General features: G+C 43.3%; 1 protein-coding gene across 1 annotated transcript in view; it reads right to left on the reverse strand.

Annotated features, from left to right (window-relative positions):
* The window catches only part of SLC37A3 (solute carrier family 37 member 3), a gene marked incomplete at both ends in the record, with an annotated part of 34,843 nt that extends 13,661 nt beyond the window's left edge, over window positions 1-21,182 (reverse strand). Inside the window, 6 exons of the mRNA XM_079711662.1 lie at window positions 1,378-1,474; window positions 6,944-7,089; window positions 8,935-9,018; window positions 12,873-12,965; window positions 19,721-19,829; window positions 21,094-21,182. Of these exons, the coding sequence (XP_079567788.1) occupies window positions 1,378-1,474; window positions 6,944-7,089; window positions 8,935-9,018; window positions 12,873-12,965; window positions 19,721-19,829; window positions 21,094-21,182 (618 nt within the window). The remainder of the gene's footprint in view (window positions 1-1,377; window positions 1,475-6,943; window positions 7,090-8,934; window positions 9,019-12,872; window positions 12,966-19,720; window positions 19,830-21,093) is intronic.
* Window positions 21,183-22,642: the final 1,460 nt, after the last annotated feature.

Genomic DNA, 22,642 nt, shown 5'->3' on the forward strand with positions numbered 1-22,642 from the left:
TAGTGCAATCCAGGTGTGAAGCTAAGAAACCTGGGAAAAGGTGAATGTGAACACAGGAAGGACTTCCCAGTGGCCCTAACTAGACCAGAATTCTTCAGGGACCGAACACTTGGCGAGCAGCTTAAAAATGTATCTGCTTTTCAAAAGAGCAATTTACTTTTAATTATTAGGGTTTTGAACAGGCAATAGGTTGACATGATTCAAGCAACAAAAAGTAGAAGATGTATAGTTAAACCCTCCCTCCCATCCCTTCTCCCAGCCATTCAATTCTCATTTTTCCACATATAAGCACTGTTATTTCATTTTTACTTTCCAGAGATTGTTTTGGAAACATACAAGCCAATACAATAGATACGCTTTAATTCTTCCTTCATTTCACACAAATGGCAGCATTCAACACACACGGTTATGCACCCTTGCTTTCTTCACTTAACACACCACTGAGCTGTTTCCCTGTCAGGACATTAGGGCTGCATAATTCTATTTCACAGCTGCACAGCATTCCACTGAATAGGAGTTCCTTGGTATAACTATTTCCCTTTTGGTTGATATCTGTTACCAATCTTTTGCTATTACAAATAATGTTGAAGTAAATAACCTTGTAGATGTATCTCTCTGTACATGCTGAAGTATATTCACCAATGGGATTAATTCACAGATGTGGAACTGCTTGGTGAGAGCCATTATAATTTTGATAGACCATACTGACCCCAAGAGGGGTTATTTACTCTCCCATCTGCAATGCCTGTTTTGTCACATCCTCATAAACACGTTACCAAACTTTTGGGTTTTTACCAATCTAATAAGTATACGGTGTCATTTCTTTTCTTTTTTTTTTTTTACAGTGTAGTTTTAATTTGCATTTCTCTGCCGACTGACACCTAAACTCCATAAGGGTAGAGATTTTTGTCTCTTGGTCAGGGCTCTATTCTTTACTGCCTTGGGGCACTTAGAGGAGCTTAAAAATATTTACTGAATGAATGAATAAATTCTGAGTGAAGTGGAATACCCTGTTGTATGTTTACAAGCCATTTCTATTTCCTTTTCATGAACTACACATTCAAATCCTTTACCTTTCTGTGTGTTGGTCTTTTTCTTATCAATTTGTGGGCATTCTTTATATATTAAGGAAATTAGCTCTTTAACTGTAACATGAGTTGCAAATACTTTTCCCCAACTGATATGTCTTTAGATTTGGTTGTTTTTCCATGACTAATTTTTTAACGTGTCTGAATTTACCAAGAGTTTGTCCACTCTTAATACAAACCTTGCCCCACCCAGACATAGCTCTAGGTCATTTTAAATGGTCACAGGAGTATTTCCTAAAATAGAAAATATATTTATATACTCAAGAAAAAGCTGGAAAGAAACACCTACCTCATAACCATACTGCAGAACGGAAGAAGCTAGACATGCTCCCAAAATATTGCCCACTGAGGCACAGGCACTCCAGAGACCAAAAACAACTCCTCGTCTAGGATGGGAACAGTGCAAAACAGAAGACAATAGAATCAGAAGGGATTTTGTGTGCAGTTCAAATACAAAATGGCCAAAAACAGTGCAGGTTCACATTACAAAGAATCAATATTCTATTTTAACGTTTTTTTTAAAGTACACCCAAATGGCAAAACATCAGGAAGGTCTCGTCTAACTCTAAGATTTTATTATAAGTTCAATTTGGGGCTCACTGAAAAACACCATTAAGAGAACTTAAAAAGACAAGCCACAGATTGGGAGAAACTATTTGGATATCACTTATCTGACAGAACACTTGTCGCTGGAATATAAAGAACTCTCAAAACTCAATAAGGTGAAAAACAGACAACGCAATAAAATGTTAAAGAGTATAAATCTACAATAATCAAAAATACAAAGTTTCTGAAAGAGGGGCAAAAGATTTTAATAAATACTTCACACACACAAAAAATAAGATGCGAATTCCCTGGTGGCGTAGTGGTTAAGAATCCGCCTGCCAATGCAGGGGACACAGTTTGAGCCCTGGTCCGGGAAGATCCCACATGCCACGGAGCAACTAAGCCCGTGAGCCACAACTACTGAGCCAGCACTCTAGAGCCCACAAGCCACAGCTACTGAGCCCATGTGCCACAACTACTGAAGCCTGCGTGCCTAGAGCCCATGCTCCGCTACAAGAGAAGCCACCGCAATGAGAAGCCCGTGCACTGCAACGAAGAGTAGCCCCGCTCACCACAACTAGAGAAAGCCTGAGTGCAGCAACAAAGACCCAATGCAGCCAAAAATTAAAATAAATAAATAGATAAATTTATATTAAAAAAACAAAAAAGAATCCGCCTGCCAATGCAGGGGCTATGGGTTCAATCCCTGATCCAGGAAGATCCCACATGCCACGGAGCAACTAAGCCCGTATGCCACAACTGCCTGTGCTCTACAGCCTGCAAGCCACAACTACTGAGCCCGTGCACCCTAGCGCCCATGTGCCACAACTACTGAGCCTGCGTGCTGCAACAAGTGATGCCCACGCGCGTAGAGCCCATGCTCCGCAACAAGAGAAGCCACCGCAATGAGAAGTCCACGAACCGCAACCAAGAATAGCCCCTGCTCACCGCAACTAGAGGAAGTCCGCACGCAGCAATGAAGATCCAACACAGCCAAAAAATTTAAAAAATAAAAAATAAATAAGATGAAAATAAGCACATGAAAAGATGCTCAACATCATCAGACATTAGGGAAATGCAAATTAAAACCACAAGGAGGTATCACTACATACCTACCAGAATAGCTAAAATCAAAACACACTGAGCATACCAAGTGTTGGCAAGGATGTATAGCACCTAGAATCCTTATACTCTGCTGGTGGGAATGTAAAATGGTTCAACCACTTTAGAAGAAATTGTGGTGGCCTCTCCCGTTGCGGAGCACAGGCTCCGGACACTCAGGCTCAGCGGCCATGACTCACAGGCCCAGCCACTCCAAGGCACGTGGGATCCTCCCGGACCGGGGCACGAACCCGCGTCCCCTGCCTCGGCAGGCGGACTCTCAACCACTGCGCCACCAGGGAAGCCCGCCAGTTTCTTAAAAAGATAAACACACACCTATCATATGATCCAGCCATCCTACTCCAAGGTATGTATCCAAGGGAAATGAAAGCATATGTCCATACAAGGATTCGTGAACAAATATTCACAGTAGCTTTACTAGTAAAAGCCGAAAACTAAAAGCCTGAATGTTCACCAATAGGTGAACAGATAAATTGTGATATAATGGATGACTCCTCCTCAGCTATAAAAAGGAATGAACTATCAATGCAGACATGAATTAATCTCAACATTACTGTGCCGAGTGGAAGAACACAGTCAAGAAGACATACTGCATGATTCCACTTATATAAAATTTTAGAAAATTCAGATTAAAGTGACAGAAAGCAAATCAGTGGTTGACTGGAGATGGCAGTGGGAGGGAGGAATTACCAAGGGGCATGAGGAAACTTTGGGGGTGATGGATATGTCATTATCTTAATTGTGATGATACTTTTACAGGTGCATGCATGCCGAAACTCATCCAACTGTACCCTTTGAACATGTGCAGCATATTGTATACCTCAGTAAGGCCATCAAAAAAAAAATGGAGGGCTTCCCTGGTGGCGCAGTGGTTGAGAGTCCACCTGCCAATGCAGGGGACACGGGTTCGTGCCCCGGTCCGGGAAGATCCCACATGCCGCGGAGCGGCTGGGTCCGTGAGCCATGGCCACTGAGCCTGCGCGTCCAGAGCCTGTGCTCCACAACGGGAGAGGCCACAACAGTGAGAGGCCCGCGTACCGCAAAAAAAAAAAAGAAAAAAAAAAGGATATGTGGATGAAGAATCTGTGGAAGGGAAACTAGCTATTACAATAGTCCTGGAGAAAAACAACTAGCTCTGGACATCGGCAATGGCAGTAGGGCTGCTGAAGAAAGAAAAAGACAAAAAAAAAAGAGCAGTTAAGAAAAATTAATTTTTTTAACGTTTAAATTTGTGTATTAGGACTTCCCTGGTAGCACAGTGGTTAAGAACCCACCTGCCAATACAGGGGACATGGGTTCGAGCCCTGGTCCAGGAAGATCCCACATGCCACGGAGCAACTAAGCCCATGCGCCACAACTACTGAGCCTGCTCTCTAGAGCCCGCAAGCCACAACTGTTGAGCCCATGTGCCACAACTACTGAAGCCCACACACCTAGAGCCCGTGCTCCGCAACAAGAGAAGCCACCGCAATGAGAAGCCGGTGCACCACAACGAAGAGTAGCCCCCTGCTCGCCGCAACTAGAGAAAGCCTGCGCGCGGCAACACAGACGCAACACAGCCAATAAATAAATAAATAAATAAATAAAATTTTTTTTAAAAAGTATGTGTTACATTTTAAAAAATAAAATTAAAAAATAAATTTGTATTTTATTCTACTTAATACATATTAATAACACACGGTGTTAGGTCTAGGTTTTTCAGCTCTTTCAACATTTTTATAACCTCACTGAGACAGAAGGAATCTTAGAAATGAACAGGTAGACAACATTTAACAGTGAAAAATAAAGTCTTTTCAGAAGTCCCAGCTCTGCCACTTCCAGCTGGGTGATCTCCAGCAAGTCCCAGCCCAGGCTCAGGGCTCACATCTGGAAAGCACTGTGCTCCTCAAAGGACTGAGTGCAGTGACACAGTTGACAGTTTGGGCCTGCAAGGGTGTAGCTACTAGTACTACCTGCCTCCATGTGTTTTAAAAAACTATGACCCCGACAACGGGAGGAGGGACACGACTCAGCCAAGGTAATAGCTTTCCAAGGCAACGACCTCAGTAGATCACTTAATTCCCCAACTTTTTTCACTTGGAAATCAAATGATTTGAACTAGATAATCTCTATGTTCTCCCCAGTGTGAAAATGCCCCAAGCCTCTAAAACCTAAAACCTACCAACAGCGTTGGTACTTCATGGTTTATTGTTACATTTCACAGGAAGAGTCACTGTGTGTCAGGCAATGCATCATCGATTTCACTTACTAGTGTTATTTGCTTAAAAACAAACTGTCTTACTTTCAAAAGTAAACTGTTAATGGCTTTCTTGACTTTGTTGTCTTTATGACTGAGCCAGAGAAATAATCAAGAGGTCAGCCTACCCAGTCACTGCCACCTACCACCGAGTGTCACCCAATTTATAAAAGTTCAGATAAGGATTATCTCAAAATGATACATGTCAAAGTGATTATCTTTGAAGTGACAGTATTTTAGGTGGTTTTGCTTTTATTTCTCTGTGTTCATTTATATTATCTGGTTTGGCTACAATAATCAAGTAACCTTTGTATAATTTTCAAAAATCATGCTTGGAAAGAAGTTATGTTAAAAATCTTAATAAAAATAAATAACACACAAGCACACAGCATCTCCTACTCCAAAAGAAAACTGAAGTATCCCAGGGGAATGAGGACCTCCGAAAATCAATTGTCAAACCAGTGACACCAGAGTTGGAAAGAACTGGAAATCGCTAGCACACTGAACATAATCAGAGCACTCTCCTTAAGCGGTGCTGATTCTAACCACAAGGCATTTCACAGGCGAACTTTCACAACAATACAGAGATCGTTAGCCAGCAAGCACCTCGACTCCTACTATGAGACTGGGGAAGCTGGAAAACCGAGAGGAGTTGGTCAAAGCATGCACTGATCGCCGCGGCGGGTGGATAATGCCTGCTGTGTACACTGGTCCCTGCGTAAAAGAGTAAACAAACAAAAAACATAGGGCCATCGATGAAATAAATGTGCATCTCACAACACAAAAATATTTATCCAGGACAAATGAAAGAAGTCCAAATTAACAGTATTCCCAAAGGCAGAGTGTCACAAACAATGATGAACAACAAAGGCAGAGTGCCACAAGCAACAATAAACAACAAAGCCAAGTCTCTGGGTAGCTCAACTTATTTTCCATCCTGTAAATTAAGTATGGTTCTTCTTGAGTGGCAGTAGGTGCCCATCCTCAAGCCATGGCCCCCGCCACACACACACAAACTCACATACAACTGATAAGTACTTAAAGGTTTATGGGAAAAATGGCCCACTTAACTAAGCCCCAAAGTTTGGCATTCTTCATCTGCATCTTCCTTTTTTTTTTTAAAGGGAACTTTATTTTTATTTATTTATTTATTTATTTTTGGCTGCATTGGGTCTTCGTTGTTGCATGCAGGCTTTCTTTCGTTGTGGCGAGCAGGGACTACTCTTTGATGCAGTGTGCAGGCTTCTCGTTGCAGTGGCTTCTCTTGTTGTGGAGCATGGGCTCTAGAGTGCACGTGCTTCAGTAGTTGTGACTCGCAGGCTCAGTAGTTGTGGCGCACGGGCTTAGTTGCTCCGCGGCATGTGGGATCTTCCTGGACCAGGGCTTGAACCCGTGTCCCCTGCACTGGCAGGAGGATTCTTAACCACTGTGCCACCAGGGAAGCCCCATCTGCATCTTCTTGAAGTCTTTGCTCTGTGACCTTATTAGGGCAAGCCCTATGGATAACTTCTGGCCTCAGTTTCCTTATCTTTAAGAAGGTTAAACTAGATCACTGAGTCTCAAAAAAAGGGAAAGCAAAACCCACAGGAAGACACATGATGAGATGGCACGTGAGATTTCTGTTATTATGGTGTGTTATTTATGTTCTCTAAAGGGAAGATTTTAAAAAAAAAAAATTTGAGACGTACGGCCTTAGCCACACTCAAAATCTGACCATGGCCAGGAGACTGCTGTGAATGAGTCCCACAGGCTAGACCATCTCTAGGGTCCACATTATTTCCAATGTACTTTGACATGAAACCTCCTCTCCCGGCTGCTCTAAACTTTCTAAAATAGAGGGAAGACGTGGGTGGTGCCGAAGGGATCAAGTGCATTGACTCTGACAAGTCTTGAACAATCCCATATTAAAACTACTTAAGTAGAGAAATGAAAGAAGGAGGAAGTGGCATACCCAGCTTTCCCAAACCAGTTGCCCATAACAGCAACGACGCAGGGCCAACCAGTGGACTGCAGCAGGCCATTCACGATCCACAGGCTGCAGTATAGCCCCTTGTTGTAGAAATGCAGCCATTCTGTGAGAGTGCCAAAGACGAACACCTTAAAGAAGAAAGAAAAAGACACATGTAACATCCGCGTGGACACCCCAACTAAAGACCCTATGTGAAAGATACAGTCAATGTCTGAGGCCCGAGAGACGTGTGGCCGACTCTTCAGATGCTCCCACCCGGAGCAGCGCTGAGTGAGACCACCGCCAAACCACCCCCACCAGAGAGGCAGGGATGGCAAAGAGCGTAAAACGCAGCGAGGACCATCCTTCCAACTTGCATCTTCAACCCTAAAAGGTTAAGTCCCCATTGTTGGACCTCTTTTTACATCTATTTCCCTTTCCTCTTGTTTATGGAAGACAGCTCTGGGGACTACCTGACTTCACATGTTTAAATATCGTTAGAACAGCCCAGGCACATCATGCGGACCAGAAAGCGCCAGCTGTTATTAACACCGTGCCTAATAAGTGCATTGGCGTAACTTGTGATTGGTTCAATCAGTTGGTGGCATTCATCAAAGGACTGCTTTTTTCCAGGCATTCTGCTCGGGGTGGGCACTTTATTTGTAGTCAGTCTCCTTCGGGAATATTTGGCATGGGTTTCAAAATGGTAGGTCTAATACTGTATGATTCCAGTTATATGACATTCCGGAATGAGCAAAACTATAACGACAGAAAAACAGTCAGTGCCTGCCAGAGGCTGGGGGCAGAGGGAAGGGTGGCAGTTACACAACTATACTCATTTGTCACAATTCAGGCGTATACGCTAAAAAGGGTGAGTTTACTGAGTTTATGTACATACTTCAATTTTTCAAAAAATGTAAACAAAAAACAAACAAGAAAGTATGTATACAGGTTTAAAAATAGTATGTATATATGTGTGGGTGAGCAGCTTGGGAGTAAATAAAGCGCTTCAATCTCTGAAATAGAAAAAGAAGTTTTTCCCCATACACAAATGGCAGACATTGAAAAACAATAATAGAGTCTAACTGAACTCCATGCTTTCATTCAATCAACAAAAATTTATCACCAGATGCTTGCAAGCAAATAAAGATGAATCAAATATGGATCTTGCCCTCTAGAGCACTTAATACACCAGGCACTGTTCGAAATGCCCCACACATAGTAACACACAGAACCCTCACTGTAACCCCAGGTGGAGGTATTCAAGAGGGGAGGCTAAAGCACACAGAAACCGTAGCTGGAAACTCCCGGGGAAGGACTGAAACCCAGGCGGTGCAGGTCTGGGGAAGTCTGTGGTCTTAATCACCCCACTGCAGGCTCCTGGGGAAAGCAAGACTGACACAGAAATAAGCAGGCTGAGCAGCAGACAAGAGAAGTGCCTTCAAAGAAATCCAGGCACGGGAGCTCAGGACAGGGAAGGATGACTTCCGCGAGTGGGGCTGGTAAAGTAAGGCATAATGAAACAAGAGTCATTTGGCCTCTTGAAGGAGACGCTGAGTTATACTATCAAGAGCTGAACAGAGGCATTCAAGGCAGGAAGAACAGCAGGAACAATAGCCGTGAGGTAGAAGGGAGCAGGATATGTTAGGGCCACAAAAGGTATTGATAGTTTGATGTGGGAGAGCAGAGAGGTGAAGCACAGGACGGACATGACTGTAGAGGCGGGCTGGGACCAGGTTCTCAGGGGCACTGGATGCCAGGCGAGTTATGCTTTGATTTTGCTGGTGACTGAGAATCAAGCAAGGGGCATGATTGAAGTCATACTTTAAGGACATACCTAAGCGAAAAGGCACAGAAGGGATTAGAACACTGAAGATTAATTTTTCTATTCTATTCTATATACAGAAGTGGGGGATTGCTTGGAATGTAAAATACCTGGCTGAGATAACAGTAATAGTAATAAGAATAAGAAATAATAACACCTTTCAACTTACCACTAATGCAGAGGAGCACATGCCAAAAGACAGGACCCATCGCAAATTAAGCCGATCCCCAACGATACCACTGATGAAAAGGCCCTAAAAATAAAGCATTTTATTTTATAGCTCTGGATAACAACACAGCCTGGAAAAAGTAAAATGCATTCCAAACCAAACGTGGCAAACAAAACACAAAAATTAAATCTCATTCTGATGCCTAGCCTAGCCGTCTAAATCACTTTCACTAACATTTCAAGAAATGACAATCGTTTCTGCACACTATACTGTAAACACTTCATGCACCAAGACAGTACAATTCAGTGCAAATTTCCATTCTATTTGATCCCCTAACTGCCTAAGAGACTGAAAAGAAAAAAACTTAAAAAAAGAATAATTCTAATAAAACAAGCACACAAATATGTTTCCTCTTCTAGAAGAGATGAACTCCTAAACATCAGTTACCTGCTTTCCCAAAGGGATTCCTCTTAGCCATCTGCGTTCTGAATTAAGATGTGACGTGTCCTGCAGAACAGGAGCTTCGGGGGCACGTGCACTGCCTGTTTAATCTGACCCTTGGGTTTCATGACATCATGGGGCAAGGAGAGCACGGAGGCAGAGACGAAAATCAGGTGAAGAGATGCACAAACGTTCTGCCTCCTGCTCTCCTCCCACTGAGTGGCAGGAATTAAAATGCCGAGATCATGGCAGCAAGGCAGACCAAACAGCTAAGGGCAACAACACACTTTAGGTTGCTTCCACAAACATGTAAAATGAATAAATGTCTTGACTAAATACCTAAATTCAGATACAAGTGTTTCTCAAAAATTGACTATATTATAAATATAATATAGCTGTATAAATATATCTATATTAGAGTAAATTTAGATGATAAACGGCATAATAAATGTTTCTCCCTCATTATTGTCAAGCTTTCACTACCTCAGAAGAGGCACCCGCAAACGTTAGAGAAGAGTCTATGTTCTATAGCTCCAATTCACTTGGTCTTATACTATATATAGTAAGCGCGGGGCAGGGGGGGGCGGTGGTGAAGAAAATCTCTCAATTATGCTTCAGATTAGGCAACCAATTTATTCTGTATTGCTCCAAAGGTCCACACAGTACCTGGCAGTTACAGAAGGAAATGCAGCTCAATATAAAGAGCTATGATCACTGGTTTTTCATGGCATTTATCTTTTATCTCCTAAACCTATTTAATCCTATAGACAACTATTATCATCATAATTCTCTATCATCATAACTCTATATCATCATAACTCTGTAGGTAAGGAAACTAAATATCAAAAAAAAGGTTAAATTCCATTTTGGTACGAAGCTTATCATAGCTAGTTGGTGGTGGTGAGCTAGTGGCTCCATGAGACGACACAGCCTCTTCTAAGGCTGAAGGAGACGCATCACTGGGAGTGCTCCAGCCAAAGCCAAGCGATCCTATATTGGGATTTTGTACAGAAGAGGCTGGCCTGATCATCAGAAAACCTACAAACAACAAATGCTGGAGAGGGTGTGGAGAAAAAGGAACCCTCTTGCACTGTTGGTGGGAATGTAAATTCCCACAGCCACTATGGAGAACAGTATGGAGGTTCCTTAAAAAAATAAAAATAGAACTACCATATGACCCAGCAATCCCACTACTGGGCATGTACCCAGAGAAAACCATAATTCAAAAAGACACATGTTGGGCTTCCCTGGTGGCACAGTGGCTGAGAGTCCGCCTGCCGATGCAGGGGACACGGGTTTGTGCCCCAGTCTGGGAAGATCCCACATGCCGTGGAGTGGCTGGGCCCGTGAGCCATGGCCGCTGAGCCTGCGCGTCCGGAGCCTGTGCTCCACAACGGGAGAGGCCACAACAGTGAGAGGCCTGTGTACCACAAAAAAAAAAAAAAAAAAAAAAAGACACATGCACCCCAATGTTCATTACAGCTCTATTTACAATAGCCAGGTCATGGAAGCAACCTAAATGTCCACTGACAGACAAATGGATAAAGAAGATGTGGTGCATATATACAACGGAATATTACTCAGCCATAAAAAGGAACGAAATTGGGTCGTTTGTAGAGACATGGATGGACCTAGAGACTGTCATACAGAGTGAAGTAAGTCAGAAAGAGAAAAATAAACATTGTATATTAACGCATATATGTGGAATCTAGAAAAATGGTATGGATGAACTGGTCTACAAGGCAGAAACATAGACACAGATGTACAGAACAAACGTATGGACACCAAGGGGGGAAAGCAGGGGGAGGGGCGTGGGATAAACTGGGAGATTGGGATTGACATGTATACACTAATATGTATAAAATAGATAACTAATAAGAACCTGCTGTATAGCACAGGGAACTCCACTGTACAGTAGAAACTAACACAACATTGTAAAACAACTATACCATAATTAAAAAAAAAAAAAAAGGCTGGTCTGAGAAGCTAGGCTAAATGATCCAAGATCTGCTCCAACTGTGTCTGTAAGTTTCCTCTTCAAAGAAAAGATATTCTAGTAACTGCCCAAATAAACATTTGGAGATTACTTTGGGACTTTCACCCAGCATTTCACATCACCTGCACATTTATACCTAAAAGGCTTTTTTATAACTGGACACTTTTTTTTTTTTTTTTTTGCGGTATGCGGGCCTCTCACTGTTGTGGAACACAGGCTCCGGACGCGCAGGCTCAGCGGCCATGGCTCACGGGCCCAGCCGCTCCGCGGCATGTGGGATCTTCCCAGACCAGGGCACAAACCCGTGTCCCCTGCATAGGCAGGAGGACTCTCAACCACTGCGCCACCAGGGAAGCCCTATAACTGGACACATTTTAAAGATAAACAGTAAGATGCTGGGGAGAAAAGGTCAGACTGCTCCCCTAGGGGCGCAGCTCCAGCTATCGCCACCACTGCCCTAATTCGGCAGCCACCACAGACAGGCCCTAAGGCCAGACAGAGACTCTGGCTGCCCGATCCCAGGATACGCCCTCAGCCAGAGCTGGCCCCGGCCGTCCCGGTTCTGCTCCCAGGACAATGCCACCCTCTCGCGGTTCTCCTGCTCCCTTTCAGCCTCCCTGGCCCATCCGTCATCTTCCCCACCTCGAAATATTGGAAGCGCCCCAGCCCCGGCTCAGTCTTCCTACCTCCTCCCCGTCCTTATCAACTCTCCTGACCATTTTCATCCAGTCTCATAATTAAAAAAATCATCTATGGGACTTCCCTGGCGGTCCAGTGGTTAAGACTCCACACTCTCAATGCAGGGGGTCCGGGTTCAATCTCTGGTCAGGGAACTAGATCCCGCATGCATGCTGCAACTAAGAGTTCTCATGCCACAACTAAGGAGCCCTCCTGCCGCAACTAAGAAGCCCACGTGCTGCAAGTAAGGAGCCAGCGAGTCACAACTAAGACCCAGCACAACCAAATAAATAAATAAATTTAAAAATAATAATAAAAATAAAAAATCATCTATATGTGAAGGGCTCTGAAATCTCCACCTACACTCAGGCCTCTGCTCTTGACGAGGTCCTCCCCGGCCGTCCTACTTACACGACAAACCCCCCACCCCACCCCACCCCGCCCTGGCTCTTTGCCACAGCACTTACCACCTTCGAATACACTCAGTCATTTACTTATTTATAGCATTTTGTTACCATTTGTCTCCCTTAGCTCCCACTCAAGAAGAGAAGCTTAAAAAAGAATATAAGCTTTATGAAGGAAGGGATTTCTCCTGTGATGCTCACTGATGAACTCCCCATCGACTAGAAAAGTACCTGGCACATGCTAGGCACATGCTAGGTGCTCAAAAAATATGTGTCGAATGGAGGAATAGAGGGATGGGAAGGACACAAAATATAAACTCTCCTCAGTCAGCAAATTCAAAATCCCTTGCCAACTTCATAAGGTTTGGAGTAATTCTACATTTTTCCTTAACATAAAAGCCTAGAGTTCTGAGACTTACCACAGCATAGGAGAAGAGGAAGATAGTGTCAAGTGTTCCGAGGAAAAGAGTGGCTTCCTCTGCACTGGGAAACAAATGGTTGCTGCTCCAGATCTGCAGTCACACAACAACCAGTCAGTCCCACTGGTCCAAAGCACCTTCACACACAACTACCACCCACCCCCGCATCACCGGGTGGTGATACTGAAAAGAGCAAATCAGCACTCTGTACATAAGGAAACACATATGCAAAAAAGGTCCACAAGGCCAAAATCATTTGCATAACATAAAATGTTATTTGCTTTTTCCCTTTCACTTTTCCATTGATGGTGCAAAAGAGTGGTGGGTAAAACTGTGCCTTAGCACGGATCAAGGCGGTTACACAACTGTACTGTTATATATATATATATATTTTTTTTTAAATTTATTTAGTTTTGGCTGTGTTGGGTCTTCGTTTCTGTGCGAGGGCTTTCTCCAGTTGTGGCGAGCCGGGGGCCACTCTTCATCGCGGTGCGCGGGCCTCTCACTATCGTGGCCTCTCGTTGCGGAGCACAGGCTCCAGACACGCAGGCTCAGTAGTTGTGGCTCACGGGCCCAGTTGCTCCGCGGCATGTGGGATCCTCCCAGACCCGGGCTCGAACCCGTGCCCCCTGCATCGGCAGGCAGACCCCCAACCACTGCGCCACCAGGGAAGCCCCACAACTGTACTATTAACCACTGTATTCTTTAATGTTGTGCAGTTTAAAAAAAAAAAGGCAATTTCACTTAAGAATGTCCTTGGCACATGCTAGACGTTCAATAAATATTTGTCGAGCAGTAAAAATTATTGATTTTATTAAATCTGGCCCCTGAGTACATTTTTTTAATATTTTGTGTGATGAAGCAGAAAATATGCATACAGCACTTATGCACACCAAAGTATGATGGCTATCTTGAGAAAACCGTCTGAGCTGCAAGCTGGAATGTCATTTTTACTTGAAAGAGTGACTGACAAACAAACGCTAGTTATTCAGATTTGGGTATTTGGCAGATATTTCCTCAGAAAAGAATGAAATGAGCCTGTCACTTCAAGATCCATTCAAAGTACAAGACAGACAAATGGATCTTAATGCAAGTGTATAAAAAAGTTAATGAATACAGTTTCAGATTCCACATTGTAACTAACCTTTAAGAAATTGCCTCTTGTCAAATCCTCATGTAGTATCAAAGACAAATATCCACAATTAACTAAAAAGGCTATTAAAATACTTCTCCCCTTCCTACTATGTATCTGTGAAAGCCAAATTCTCTTCATATACTTTAAAGGATCAAGCTGCAAGAGACTGAATTCAGAAGCAGACAGGAAAACCCACTGTCTTCTATTGAGCCAGACATGAAGAGATTTGCAAAAATGTAAATCAATGCCACTCTCCTTATTAAGTGATTTTTTTCCATTTTGAAAAAGTCATTTTTCACTAAATGTTATTTATGTTAACGTGTATGGGTTATTTAGTTCATTTATATATAATTTAAAACCAATGTATTTTTCTTCAATGTCTTGGTTTTAATTTCTAAAACAGTTAAGTCTCTATAAATACAAACCCATAGCTCTTTGGGGTCTCCAGACCAAAAAGTTATTATACTAAATGATTCCTGAGATGGGTTATTATAGACAATTTGACTTTGGAATATTAAAGAGAAAAATCACAATCGGCAACTTAAAACACACTCTACCTTTTAACAGAAAGTAAAACCCCCAAATTGTAAGAGAATATATAAAGTGTGATCCTAAAGCGTTGTGACTCACTTCCATGAGGCTTAACGCCAACAGTCTTGTTACTTTCCCTCACACACTGCTTTCATGAGCGATAAGAAAGCGGCTCACACGGCTGAGACCCATCAGTATTTCAGTGTGCCAACTTGGGGCTCGAAATACCTCCAATTAGAGTTATTTTGCCAACTTTCTCTCTAACCACAATCTTTGATCCCTGATGCCATCCAGGCTCAACAGGACCGAGAATTAAGCCCTGTGGGGCACACACCAGTGTGAGGAGCTCACATTCAAGCAGGTGCTCCAAGTTTCAGGGTTTTTTTCTTTTTTTTCTTCTCTTACGAGAAGCCACCGAAATCTCCCTGCAGGTGTGGCTGACACAAAAACTAACAGGTTTCAAACAGCTTTTTTCTGTTTAAAATTCAGCTGAAATACACTTCTGACTGCCTACTTAACAAGTGTAAACAAACCCCAAAACGAAAAAAAAAAAAAAAAAGCAGGACTAACAAAAAGATTCAGAAAATAGGATAAAAGAGAAAAGGCTAGTGAAGAAAGTTAACATCGATAATACAGCTATACCAACAGGAGAGAAGATGACTGTCTTGAGGAAAACTGTGTGAGTCGCGAGCTGAAATGTCATTTTTACTTGTAAGAGTGACTGACCGACAAACTCTAGCTATTCAGATTTGGGTATTTGGCAGATATTTCCTCAAAAGAGAATGAAATGAACCTGAAGGTCATCAACAAAGTGACTTTAAGGTGCTCAAATCTCACCCACTGGCCTGCACATATGCACAATTGCCATGTAAAAGGACCGGCCTGTACGTGTGGAGGCCTTTCTTGTGTTGTCAGGGGAGGGCCTGCATTAAGCTACGACGACCGCTACACATTGGGGCACTTCCAGGAAACACAAAAGGTCGCAGTGTGGGTTTCCTAAGTGAGAATGTTTATCACAGAACTATAGCTATGCATGGGGGTGGGGGAACTGACTCTAAAGCGCTTCCTGAAGCCACGCTCGGAGGAAAGCTGAAGCTGACTTGTGTTCAGGGGTCAGGTATCGGTTGCTGTGAAAATCTGAGTCTTCAGCTGTGGCCGAGGTTGCGCTGGAATGTTGAGGGAACCTTGAATCCTGCTTTCCTCTCCTGGAGAGAAGTTTAGACTCTCTTACACTATTCCCTACACCCTGGAAGGACTGTGCTGTCTGGAGAGTTATGACTTTTTAACTTAATGGAACAAATTTTTGTTCACAATTTTCAATCAAGTTGTCCTCAAACCTTAGATTCAACCATTTCCTCTCCATTATCTATAAACAGAGATTTTATATCATGATCTCTTACTATGTCCAATGTTTGCCCATGTCAGTGGGATCCATTATAAAATCTCAAGGTATACAGACTGGGTCTGCTTAATTTTTTTGTAAAGCACCTAAGATAAGCTATGCATAAACATGAAAGCTATGATAAGCACTTTTCGAGGATGCTGTTTAGGGCACTTAAGAAATGTTAAAAAGCATATATAAACAAAATGTTTTTTAGAGTTGACTCCTTTTACGCATACTTCTGGTTCTAAGAACCTTTCCACTTTGGACAAGAAAGTAAGTCTCCAAAGGAAGCTGGAGTTAAGACAGTTACAGACCCAGAAGCACAGGAGGAGTGAAAGGTACACACTGCCCCAGCCACTCTGCTCCCAGCAGCAAGCTTCAGGAAAGAAAAAACCTGGCTTTTAAAGGTTTAAAGGTTACAGAAGGGAGTGGAAGGTTGGCACTGCTCTCTGTGAGGGCAGGTATGGAAATACAAAGACGTCCAAGATAAGTCAGAACCCGACTTCTACATAACCAATCCATCCAAGCTACTGAATACATAGTTCTGAAAGATCAGAATGGTGAAACCTACCTTAATAAGCAGCAATTAGAATAAGTAAGTAAGTAAATATCTTAGCAGGAAAGTTAAAGCAAGTTCAACACAAGCTAATAATGTGACACGGTCACTGGCAGAAATGAGTTACCATAGCAGACCTGATATGTACCCTTAAAAAGGCCTACTTGGAAGGCTGGCCCCTGGAAGCTTGGATCTTGGGAGGGTTCCCATCATTCCCTGCTAAGAGTGGCTCCCTGTACCTAAGCTGTCTGTCCAAACAATATGGTTTGTGCTGAACACCTGCTTTCCTTATGGGAATGTGGAATTTTCGTACATGCCAGGCAGAGGGTGCCTATATGACCAGCCCCAGTAAAAACCCTGCCACCAAGTCTCTAATGGGCTTCCCTAGTAGACAACATCTCCCCAGAGTTGTCATGACTTGCTGCTGGAAAACTTAAGCACATCCATATTATTGCACTGGAAAGGGACGCTTGGAAGGTTTTGCCTGCTTTCCTCTAGACCTTACCCTATGTGCTTTTCCCTTTGCTGACTTTGCTCGGTATGCTTCACTGTAATAAACCATAGTTCTGACTCATATGCTGAGTCCTATGAGTCCCCCTAGTGAGTCATCAAACCTGGGGGTGGCGCTGGGGATCTCCAACCCAGTCACCTAAAAAACAAAGGCTGTATAACCAGAAATTCAGTGCCTAAATCAAATCCTATTATTCTATATATTGGTCAGCCTGGACCTGAAAGAGCATATTTAGTGCTCTGTGTCACTAAACTACAGCCGAAGGAGCAGGGATGTTGTGCCTCAACATGAGAAATTTAGGGAGACGGATTTTCCTCAAATATTTAACAGGCTGTCCTGCAGCACGAATCAGCTTAGTATGCATGGCTCAGGATAAAACCTAAGATCAAAATTAAACAGCAGGGGCTTCCCTGGTGGCTCAGTGGTTGGGAGTCTGCCTGCCGATGCAGGGGATGCGGGTTCGTGCCCAGGTCCGGGAGGATCCCGCGTGCCACGGAGCAGCTGGGCCCATGAGCCATGGAGCAACGGGAGAGGCCGCAGCGGCTGGAGGCCCACGTACCGCAAAAAAAACAACAACAAAATTAAACAGCAGAACACTCTTACCTCACTATAAGAAAGAACTTCCTAATAATGAGAGTTAAATAAAAATGTAATCGTCCACCTAGAAAACAGGGAGTTTCTTCTCCCTGAAGTATTAAAGCAGAAGCTAGGTGGTCATCTGTCGGTAATGACAAAGAAGGATTCTACACCGTTTGAGAGGTTAGGGCATGTGACCTCTCTAAGGCCACTTCACCTTGAGGGTCTGTGACGAGTCAGTGAATGATCATTCAGACGTACTTACCGTGCACACGACACTGGTCAAGGCTCCGTCAAGAAATGCAGCTGTCTAGTCTTAATAGCCTGCCTTTTAAAAGTCCCTGGTAACTTCAATTCCAGAAAAATTGTTCAAGAGCATTTCCACTACAGTGTCAGCTCCATGAGGACAGGCTCTTTTCTTTTTTTAATTCTCTAGGCTTTTACTGATTGACTGACTGATTGATTGTGTCCTCAGTGAAAGACAGACTGAATAAGCAACTGACTGAATAACTTATTTACACTTCAGGCTATATTCATATAACCTTCGAATCTCTGTCAATTTTGAATTGGTCCAAATAGGGGAAATAATTTTTAAGAAATAAAAATGCAGGGCTTCCCTGGTGGTGCAGTACTTAAGAATCCCCCTGCCAATGCAGGGGACATGAGTTCGAGCCCTGGTCCGGGAAGATCCCACATGCCGTGGAGCAACTAAGCCCCTGCGCCACAACTACTGAGCCTGCGCTCTAGAGCCCATGAGCCACAACTACTGAGCCCACGGGCCACAACTACTGAAGCCCATGCGCCTAGAGCCCGTGCTCCGCAACAAGAGAAGCCACTGCAATGAGAAGCCTGCGCACCACAATGAAGAGTAGCCCCCGCTCACCACAACTAGAGAAAGCCCGCGCGTAGCAACAAAGACCCAACGCAGCCAAAAATAAATAAATAAATATTTTTAAAAGTGCAAAGCATATTAACATATACCTATAATTCCACATAAGTAGAGCTCAAACAACATAGTAAAGTTTGACAGGTATGGATTTTTGTATTGAGATATGGCATCATACAGAATAGCATCTCCAGGACTTCCCTGGTGGCGCAGTGCTTAAGAATCCGCCTGCCAATGCAGGGAACACGCATTCGAGTCCTGGTCCGGGAAGATCTCACATGCTGCGGAGCAACTAAGCCCGTGCACCACAACTACTGAGCCTGCACTCTAGAGCCCATGAGCCACAACTACTGAAGTTGCCAAGCCTAGAGCCCGTGCTCTGCAACAAGAGAAGCCACCGCAATGAGAAGACCGTGCACCACAACGAAGAGTAGCCCCCACTTCCCGCAACTAGAGAAAGCCTGCACACAGCAATGAAGACCCAACGCAGCCAAAAATAAATAAATTTATTTAAAAAAAAAGAATAGCATCTCCATTCCAAATAGTCATCAAAGAATTTACTTGGTCCAAAATGAATATAAGAGGGAATTCCCTGGAGGTCCAGTGGTTAGGACTTGGCACTTTCACTGCCAGGGCCTGGGTTCGATCCCTGGTTGGGGAACTAAGATCCCACAAGCCACATGGCACAGCCAAAAAACATAAACAAAACAAACAAACAAAAATGAATATAAGAACTGGATACAGACTCCCTGACTTCAAGTCACTTAAACAAGATAAAAACAAGTGAAATGATTATAAAGTACATAAGTACCTCGACATTGAACTATGTAATATGCAGTGCGCACAGTTCAGGAGGGGAAAAAAAATCAGCAGAAGCTGGAAAAAAAACCTGATAGAAAAAATGGCATTTTATCTTGACACAAAGGAAAAAGCAAAATTTAGATGGGTGTAAGGAAGGTGAAAGATCATACAAAAGAATACAAGCAAAATCTCAAAGGCAGAAATAAGCATGGTACTTGTGAAACTCAATGAAAAAAACAGCCTAGCCAGAATTGTGTGATTTTAAAACAGTGAGAAATAAGTTGGTTGAAATGGTAAAACAGACCTGAATCAGGGCAAGCTAAGAAATCAGGCAGAATAGTTTGGATTTTATGCCATAGGAAATAGTAATCCATCCTAAGGATGAATGAAACAAAACAGAATTTAGAAGAATTTATGGGTGGGCGTGGTTCCCTTCTTAAATCCATCCCAGAACTTCGTTCTGCTTACCTCTACAGGCAGTTCAACTGACTTGTTAAAAGCACTTGGGGTCCACTGCTTAGAGATACTGACTTTGACGTTGCTAAATGTTTTTCTTGACGCGTGGAGCAACGAGTAACTACAAAAGAGAGAAGAAAGACAGCTGAGTGAAAGAAAAACGGATGCAATAAAATCACAGATATATTCCCATTTGTTTTATACAATTTGGAATTCTTCTTTTAAAAAAGAGAAATTCAGAAAGAAAGAGAGAAAGAGAGAGAGAGAGGGCAAGAGGGAGGGAAGGAACTGCTTTGTAAGAACTATCCACTGAAACAGTCTCTGCTAAGCAAAGAAACAATTAACTTGTCTTCTTCAGTATGAGCCCCCACGTTCACTCATAACATGTCTCTGGACCTAGAAGATGGAGATGTGAAGGACTGCAACCCCTTTAAATCATGGGTGCAGTTCTGTAAAGGATTTTAAGTCTTTACCAACCACTGGCCACTCATTGCACTAGCCATTCAGTGGCTTTTTCCTTGGGGCCTGTCTTTTCCTCATACTGATGCCTCCCTCAACCCCTCACAAATGGATTTCCCCTAAAGCAAGCATCCAAAATTACCTATCAACTCGTACATAATTAGAAAACCATTTTCCTAGTTTCTGCCTTAAAAAAAAAAAAACCATCATCACCATTTGTGGTGCCTTCAATAAAGATTAATAATAAATAAAATCTATTCAGAAGAAATAATCGAAATAGTTGAGTCACAGCGTTATGAAAAACGTGACCATAACACCAAAGAGCCTGGCTGAAGTCATCTACAGACCACTAAAGAGAGCCACTGAGGGCCACTGAGTCAGACATGGACGATTCTTCAGTCACACTGACTGGTCAGGCTCTCACATGAGTGACCGAAGTTCCTCAAAGAGGTCTCCTACCATCTTTGCTGCTCAAGGAGGCATAGAGCATTCCCTGAATACGCACATCCTTTTGTTTGCAAGCTCCTGGTTTTAACAATCAAAGGACTTTATGTCAGAGCAAGGTTTTTCAATCACAGCAGTATTGACATTTTGGGCCCCCCAGATTCTCTATTGTGGGGGGCTGTCCCGTGCACTGCAGGATGTTTAGCAGCATCCCTGGTCTCAACCCACTGGATCCAAGTAGCACCCCTTCCCCCAGCGTGACAACTAAAAATGTCTCCAGACATTGACAAACATGGGCAAGACAGCCCTCGAGAACCACTGTATTAGAGCTATCATAAAGTACTGCAGAAGGACCAGCTGGTCTAGCTTATGATTAGCCCAGGCCAATCGCTGCATTAAGCACTTGCCATGCAATAAATAGCTCCTTCAAAAGGAAAACAAGGACAAGAACAACAAAAGAAGAGTTTTAGTGGTCCACTTACCTGAAGAAGGTAAGCAGGAACACTACCACATGATGACGGCTGAACTGGGAGAGCAAAGTTCCTCTTTGAAAAATATTTGGCCAGGCCATGTTCCTCCTGACCTTCCTTCTCACCTTGACCTTAAAGTCTGGACAGTGAATGGTTTACATTATTTCTTCCTTCTGGAAAAACAAAACACATAACATTACTCATAATAGGCATATTATCCAAAAACAGAATTATTTAGACTTTCAACCAGTCACTGTATAATCAGGCCTAGAAAAAAAAAATTACATGGATTAGTTGACACCAGAAAACTAGATTGATAATTATGTTTTATAGCTATTAACTAGTCCTTTAAAAAGAAATCCTTGGGGCTTCCCTGGCAGTGCAGTGGTTAAGAATCCGCCTGCTTATGCAGGGGACACGGGTTCGAGCCCTGGTCCGGGAAGATCTCACATGCTGAAGGGCAACTAAGCCCATGCGCCACAACTACTGAGCCAGCGCTCCAGAGCCCGCGAGCCACACTACTGAGCCTGCAAACCACAACTACTGAGCCCGTGTGCCACAACTACTGAAGCCCACACACCTAAAGCCGGTGCTCCGCAACAAGAGAAGCCACCGCAATGGGAAGCCCGTGCACCACGACAAAGAGTAGCCCCCACTCGAAGAGTAGCCCCTGCTCGCCACAACTAGTGAAAGCCTGCGCGCAGCAACTAAGACCCAACACAGCCAGTAAATAAATAAATAAATAAATAAATAAATTTATTATTAAAAAAAAAAAAAAAGAAATCCTTGACGAAAGATTACCTCCTAACAGAACGAACTCTCATACAAACTGATAAGAAAATCACTAATTCTGACTGGAAAATGAGCAACGGAAATGAACAGACAACGCAGAAGAAATGAAATGGCTATCAAACTTATCGAATAAGAGTTCCAATCTCATTAGAACATAAGAAATGCTAATTATGGTAATAAAAAAAGTTTGCATAGTTAAAAAAGACTGTGCTCAATGCAGCTCAAGGTCTAATGATCCTGAACTCTCATACACTGCTGATAGAAGCGAAAATTAACACAATTTTATAGGAAGACGATCTGGCCAGGTGCATTGAGAGCCTTTGACACAAAAATTCAATTTCCAGGGATTTATTCCTAAAGAAATACAAGATGCATTCAGCTCTATACACAAAGGTACTTTTCACAAAAAGTCGGAAGAGCTCTCTTATATGAAGAAATGAACTTTGTGCCAGTCATAAAGGAACAGGGGAAAGGGACAGGGCCACACCTCTGCCATCTCTTTCCACTTCCTCTCACCTCTCCTCTGTCCTCTCGGGAAGCCACATCCACGCTCTGACACCAAGACTAATTAAGCATAAAGTAAGCATCTAGGGCTTCCCTGGTGGCGCAGTGGTTAAGAGTCCGCCTGCCGATGCAGGGGACACGGGTTTGTGCCCCAGTCCGGGAAGATCCCACATGCCGCGGAGCGGCTAGACCCGTGAGCCATGGCCGCTGAGCCTGCGCGTCTGGAGCCTGTGTTCCGCAACGGGAGAGACCATAACAGTGAACG

Source organism: Hyperoodon ampullatus (genome assembly GCF_949752795.1).
Source record: "Hyperoodon ampullatus genome assembly, chromosome: 9".
NCBI classification, from domain to species: domain Eukaryota; kingdom Metazoa; phylum Chordata; class Mammalia; order Artiodactyla; family Ziphiidae; genus Hyperoodon; species Hyperoodon ampullatus.